The 7,108-nt window shown below is 35.1% G+C and overlaps 1 protein-coding gene across 1 annotated transcript; it reads right to left on the bottom strand.

The window, feature by feature from the left end:
- Positions 1-2,155: 2,155 nt before the first annotated feature.
- LOC141484200 (uncharacterized) lies at positions 2,156-3,776 on the bottom strand. Its single transcript, XM_074179286.1, has 2 exons — positions 2,880-3,776; positions 2,156-2,822 (listed from the first exon to the last, which is right to left on the bottom strand). Exons 1-2 carry the CDS (start codon positions 3,046-3,048, stop codon positions 2,392-2,394), a joined length of 600 nt encoding a protein of 199 aa, XP_074035387.1. The 5' UTR covers positions 3,049-3,776; the 3' UTR covers positions 2,156-2,391.
- Positions 3,777-7,108: the final 3,332 nt, after the last annotated feature.

Genomic DNA, 7,108 nt, shown 5'->3' with positions numbered 1-7,108 from the left:
CCAAAGATACCAATCCACCCAAAACAACAACGAATTGATGAATCTGAGCAGTGTTTGAAGCTGTTTCACCATAAAAAAACGAAATTTATGCGTCGATGTATGACAATGGGTGAAACATGGCTCGATCATTCCACACCAGAATCAAAACAATCCACTCCAAAGTGTGCAAAGACGCACCAATCGGCTGGTAGAGATATGGTATCAGTATTTTGGGATGTGCATGATATAACATTCATTGGCTATCTTGAAAAGGATAAAATCATCAACAGCGGCTATTAAATAACATTTGGAGAGTAAATTACAAAAAACTAGCCCTAGTTGAAGAAAAACAGTGCTGTTTCATCAAGACAATGCACCAAGTCACAAATCAATGAAAACGGTGGCAAAATTTCCCGAATTGCATCAACTGTATTCTCTAAATCTGGCCCCCACCGCCTTTTTTATTTCTTGGATCTCAAGAGAACCCCCACAAAAATTTAAAAAAAATTGTTGAAAGTTTTTTCTTACGATATAGTCTGATGTATTGCCAATTATAAACACTCCTAGAGTAATTGAGATATGAGTAAGAGTAAAGTAGGCCTCGGTATTGATGTGATTATTTAAATGAAAATCCTCGATGTTTCCGATTGGTATGTAATTATTATAAAGAGGAAGGATCAGATGCAAAACAATCATACTTCTCTGTCTGATGTATCCGAAATCTGAATTGGTCAACGTCACAATTATATAAATGAAAGTGCTCACTTGTTATCTGTGTTAAGTTTAAATATTTGGTAATTCGATATTTTCTCTACAAAAAAGATCCATCAGATATTTATGCAAGGCTAGCTACAGGAATTCATGCCGCCCATTATTTGTGAAGCAAAAAATTTTACCTTAGTATGTCTTTTTATTTTGGAAACAAGGTGTCTTATCCACAAAAAATATAAAAATCAATTTAATACCACCTCAACTTATAGTAGGCACACGTCAGTCTTACTTCATTTCCCTTCCGACACCTACTCTAGCCCTTACACAAAATTCTATTATTTTCAGTAGTAAGAAATTATTTAATCACCTTTCCAGTATTTCAAGGCGAATATTTAATGAAAAAAAAAAATCAGAAAGAAGGTGAAAGAATTCCTTGTTGGGAGGCCCTATTATAGTGTGGACGAATTTTACCAAGGCTCTATCGAGTAATTGGAACGTAGCTTTGTGTAAACAAGTTATTGAAATCAACACGAAATGGCTATCATGTTCATTATGTAGCAATATACAGGGTGTCCCTGGACTTCCTCTTTTCCTCTCGGGAATGTATAGATGGGGTCAAAATATCACCAGTACTTCATATAACTTTTTTTCCTAAAATCCTTCGTTACCAAGTAACGGGCCCTCGAAGTTACAAAATGAAAAATGTTTTTCTTTGATAACTTTTCAAGTGAATATTCAAAATCATCCAAATTTTGGTAATTGACTAAACAAATGAATTTCTTCGATGAGCTTTCATGCAGGAGTCAGTTGTTTTGCTACAAAGTCAGGAACGGACTACCCCCGATGGTCCACACCCCAAAACTTTGAAATGACAGATATTTTTCAATATTTTTCAACAAATGAAGGTTACTTGGACAATTTTATGAATAAAAGTACTCGTGTGGAAAGTCGATCGGAGCAACGAGTCTTGATAAAAATGTAGTTTCACTCGACGACATCAAACCCGCTCGTCCACCATTATTTGAAATGAATAATTATCAAAGCAGAAATAATAATGATAACGTTAATTCAACAACATTTATCCTGAGATGTCTACCATTATTCGAAAATATTAGTTTTTAAGGAAAATGGAAATGATAGGTAAAATGTTCATAACGAATTTTTATAATGCAAACACGTTTAACTAACGAAACTCAAGAGCCTCAAGAGCAAACAGAAATGAAAAATCCGCTACAGAAACTGCTCGATATGACCACCTTCTCTCTCTATACATTTTCTTAGTCTGCGAAGACACCCTCTCTGTACTTGAAATAGCATTCCAGGGTCGTTTCGTATGGCTTCACAATGTAATGTTATTCTATTCAACAATGTGTGAATAGGTGTAGCGTAAACAAGGCTTTTTAGATGCCCCCACAGAAAGAAATCCAATGGATTTGAATCCAGAGACCGCGATGGCCATGAATATGGCCCACCTCTACCAATCCATCTATTGTGGAAAATATGGTTCAGATGGTCACGCACAATCAAACTAAAATGAGGAGGAGCGCCATCATGCATAAACCACATATCTCTTCGGGTTTGCAATGGAACATGTTCCAAAAGTCCATTCAAATCGTTCTGAATGAACTCCAAATAACGTTCTCCATTCAATCGGTCCTGTAGAACGAATGGTCCTATAAGATGGTTTCCTATGATACCAGCCTAAACATTCACGTTGAATTTCCGTTGGTGTTTGGTTTGCAATATCCCATGGGGATTTTCTTCGGCCCATATATGGAGATTATGAGAGTTGATAACTCCATCTCTACTGAAACCTGCTTCATCAGTGAATAAAACTCGATTAATAAATGTCATATCCTCTCTTTGCCTATTCATGAACCAATTGGCATATTCCAGTCGTGTTGGAAAATCTTGAGGTGTCATGGCATGTACCTTCTGGATGTGAAATGGGTGGAGCAGTTGTTCCCTAATTATTCTATGAATAGTGGACTTGGATGTATGGAACTGTTCTGATAGATTTCTGATGCTCATTGAAGGATCATCAGCGACGGCTTCCAAAATATTTTCCTCCAATACAACGGTACGTACAGTCCTAGGAGCGCCCTCACCACCTCGTTTTGGCAAAACTGTACCTACAATAATATCGAAATAAAACAACGTGCTCAAATTAATTATCAATTATTACATACCTGTCTCCCTCAAGCTGCGATCGACACGCTCGAATGTTTCTCTTGACGGTACCGTTCGATTGGGAAAATGCTCGGAATACAGACGACGAGCTTCTGCAGCATTACAAAATGCTCGTCCATAAAATACATGCATATCTGCATATTCATTGAATGTAAACTGTTCGGCCATATCAAAAAAATTCAAAATATCCTATAGAATATTGACAATACAATGATAGTCATATGACAACGCACCACTCAACAAAACAAAATCGCATTCCAGTTTCTCATTTTTTATCAAAACTTTCTAAAAGGTTTTTTTTGTCAACATCTGTGAAAGAAATGGAACATAATTATTCCCTGGATATTTTTCACCTGATCATGTGCAGCCGTTTTTGTAGTTCATTCGTTTGCTTTTTATTAGTATAGTAAATATTTTTTCCGATGTGCGTTTTTTCAGCTAAATTTAGATTCGTGTTAAAGAATTTCTCCCATAAAATTATAATTATCAGTGGAACTCCTCATCAGTTTAGCTGTGAAGAAGAATTTGAAACATTCGAATGTTGAGTTTCATGAGATTCAGATAACTGATCAACACGAAACGTGATTATTCCACACGTATTATGTACATACAAAATATGGAATGAATTCGATATTTCATAGTAGAGTAGCTTGTTAGTTTAAAAACACCACGAATCTACAGAACTTGATATTTCTTTTGAAAAAATATCTGCTATCACAATTGTGACTTAAACTTCCATATAGGTACTGTACTTTTTGTTTACGACTTCATTTTAGCATACTTTGTATTATTCCTGTTATAAATTTTGTTGAATTAACGTTATCATTATTATTTCTGCTTTGATAATTATTCATTTCAAATAATGGTGGACGAGCGGGTTTGATGTCGTCGAGTAGAACTACATTTTTATCAAGACTCGTTGCTCCGATCGACTTTCCACACGAGTACTTTTATTCATAAAATTGTTCAAGTAACCTTATTTTGTTGAAAAATATTGAAAAATATCTGTCATTTCAAAATTTTGGGGTGTGGACCATCGGGGGTAGTCCGTTCCTGACTTTGTAGCAAAACAACTGACTCCTGCATGAAAGCTCATCGACGGAATTCATTTGTTTAGTCAATTACCAAAATTTGGATGATTTTGAATATTCACTTGAAAAGTTATCAAAGAAAAACATTTTTCATTTTGTAACTTCGAGGGCCCGTAACTTGGTTACGAAGACTTTTAGGAAAAAAAATTATATGAAGTACTGGTGATATTTTGACCCCATCTATACATTCCCGAGAGGAAAAGAGGAAGTCCAGGGACACCCTGTATATTTACATTCACTCAATATTCATATATTCATATATTCATTCACTTATATTTCCATCTGTTCAGCCGGGCTTAAAATTGTTCTGTCCATATACTCTGCTCTTGTCTCTAAGCATTATTTTATAGTTTATATTTGTTAATTGTCCCATATACACGTTTTACTCTACTAGACTTTGCCAATAAGATGTTCAGATCTTGGATAATAAAACATATTTTGATTTGATTAGATTTTATTTATCGTGCGTTCCACTAAACACTCACAAGGATCAAAATGTTCCTATAACCGTTCCACGTAATGACCGCGGTCGTTGTGGTCGCCTCGAAAACGTCACTTCATATTTATACAAGAAAATGTGAATCTCATCGATAAGCTTTGGAGTTTTAAAATTATTGGATGCGTTCTTAAATTACGAAAAGAAGTTGAAAGCTTGTTCCAATTTAAAAATGGTTGCATGAGTCCATTATGAATAGAAAAAAAACAACTGTAGATTGTTATTGATTTTTTATAACGATAAATAAAATTAATCGGATAACCTGGAAGATAATGACACGTTTTCATTCTCTTCATTATTATTCCTGAGGAAATATTTTTCTGGTGGAACAGGATGGGAAAAATACTAGGTCGGAGTAAGTGTAATCGGCTCTCGATATCGGGTTATTTAAAGTCGTGATTGTTGAAAGGGATCGACTACTGACGACCTTTCAGAAGCTTGATAGTGATATCGATTCTCGTCATTAGTTATTTCAGAAATATACCGAGTTTATAAATCAAACCTAAACGATGAAGATTTCACAAGAAGTTTATAAGCTTACTCTTGATATTTTGTTTATCATCAAAAAGGGTCTAGTGGTTGGATGAGTGCATAATGAATGAAAAAAAAAACTGTAGATTTTTATTGATTTTTTATATCGACAAATAAAATTAATCGGATAACCTGGATAACAATGACTCGTATTCATTCTCTTCATTATTATTCCAGGAGGGATTTTTTCGATCGACCACTGACGTCCTGTTAGAGGCGTAATAGTGATATCGATTCTCGTCGATAGTATTTTCAGAAATATACCGAGTTGACAATTCAAACCTAAACGATGAAGACTTCACAAAAATTTCAAAACACAGTTTCCGTGTCAAAGTTATGTTGTGGGTATTAAACAGTACTAGTGTGAAGTTCACAAACTACTTAGTAGGTGGTTTGTGGTGAAGTTAGCCACGCTTTTCCATCCACAGTTTCTGACGTGCTGACTGTCGATGTTGGGATAGAGGAGATATTGTAGGCAGTGTTGCCAAGTTTCTCATAAATCTAAGGCTGGTATTTAATTGGGCGATATCATACAAATGAGCCGAACAAATCAAGAAACATTTTCTAAACGTATATACAAAGAGAACTTGAAATGAAATTTGTCACTGATAATTATTCATAACCGTATTGAGTAAGCATAGGAAGCGTATTGACAGTACCGATTTTGACACGCATTATTATTTTTTTTGAAGATGAATACCTACTTCCTATATTCTGACAAAACTTCGTATTTTACAAATAACGGCAAGAACTTCGGGAAATTTTGTGGAATACCTTTTAGTGCACTAATAGAGTGAATCATTAAATCAGCGTGACGTGCCGTATCGCCTTGATTACAATATTTTATACTTAGGAAAATAAAAAAATCATATTTTCCTATTTACGATGAGTAACGCCATGAAATTTGGTAGAAAACCATTTGCTGATGTGTACTAACAGGGTGACTCCTCAAATTAGCGTCACCTACTGTACCAACTCTGATACGAATTTTTATTGGTGGGAGAATAAAAAAGTCATATTTTCCAATCTACGATGAGTACCTCCATGAAATTTTGTGAAAGACAATTCGGAGGGGTGTGCTAACAAGATGAATCATCAAGTTAGCGTGACATGTCGTACGGACTACCATACGAATTTTTATTGTTTGAAAAATAAAAAATTCGTATTTTCCAATCTACGATGAGTGCCCCCATAAAATTTTGTGACAGACCATATAGAGGGGTGTACTAACAGGGTGAATCATCAAATCAGCGTGACATACCGTACGGACTGCGATACGAATTTTTATTATTCGAAAAATAAAAAATTCGTATTTTCCAATCTACGATGAGTGCCCCCATGAAATTTCGTGACAGACCAATAAGAGCGGTGTGCTAACAGGGTGAATCATCAAATTAGCGTGACATGCCGTACGGACTGCGATACGAATTTTTATTGTTCGAAAAATAAAAAATTCGTATTTTCCAATCTACGATGAGTACCCCCATGAAATTTCGTGACAGACCAATAAGAGGGGTGTGCTAACAGAGTGAATCATCAAATCAGCGTGACATGCCGTACCGACTCTGATGCGAATTTTCATACTTACAAAAATGTTCGTGTTTTTCAAATTACTGTGAGTTGCGCCCTGAAATTCTCTGAAAGACCTTCAAGTGAGGTATATTAACAGGGTGACCTAAAAAATTTTGAAAAGCACCATGAATATTTCTGATATTTCAGTGAGCTAAAGGCTTGAACATAATAATCATTACTCATTGATTTTCATTTCAATTATTAAGTAACAATAATACTCTGGTGTAACTGTCATCCAAATTTGAAATGGTAAAATGATAACTTTTTACGTGTTTATTGGACATGTTGACAATTTGTAAAGATTTTAATTTTTACAGTACATGCATCTTCAAATCTTCCAATTCATCCTGCAGTAGGTAGTTATAGTGTTCTTCTTTAACAAGTTCTTCCTGCATAATGTTGTTGTATAGGATCCATAAGGAAAGTATTGCAACCATTTAAATCCACCTGGAAATGTCATATGTGCCTTTTGCCACGTTTTACTTGATCAAGTGGCCTCAATTGAAACAAGTGGATATACAAGTGATTCGATGTATCA

The sequence above is a fragment of the Leptinotarsa decemlineata genome, unplaced genomic scaffold, assembly GCF_025532065.1.
Source record: "Leptinotarsa decemlineata unplaced genomic scaffold, Ldec_3_MD MMD2_tig00005002_RagTag_RagTag, whole genome shotgun sequence".
NCBI lineage: Eukaryota > Metazoa > Arthropoda > Insecta > Coleoptera > Chrysomelidae > Leptinotarsa > Leptinotarsa decemlineata.
This window is presented reverse-complemented; position numbering and strand designations above follow the sequence as displayed.

Coding starts and splice junctions, on each gene's coding strand:
- LOC141484200 (XM_074179286.1), bottom strand. CDS start 3,048: ATGGCCGAACAGTTTACATTCAATGAATATGCAGATATGCATGTATTT. Junction 2,823..2,879: donor TCGCAGCTTGAGGGAGACAG/GTATGTAATAAT, acceptor ATATTATTGTAG/GTACAGTTTTGCCAAAACGA.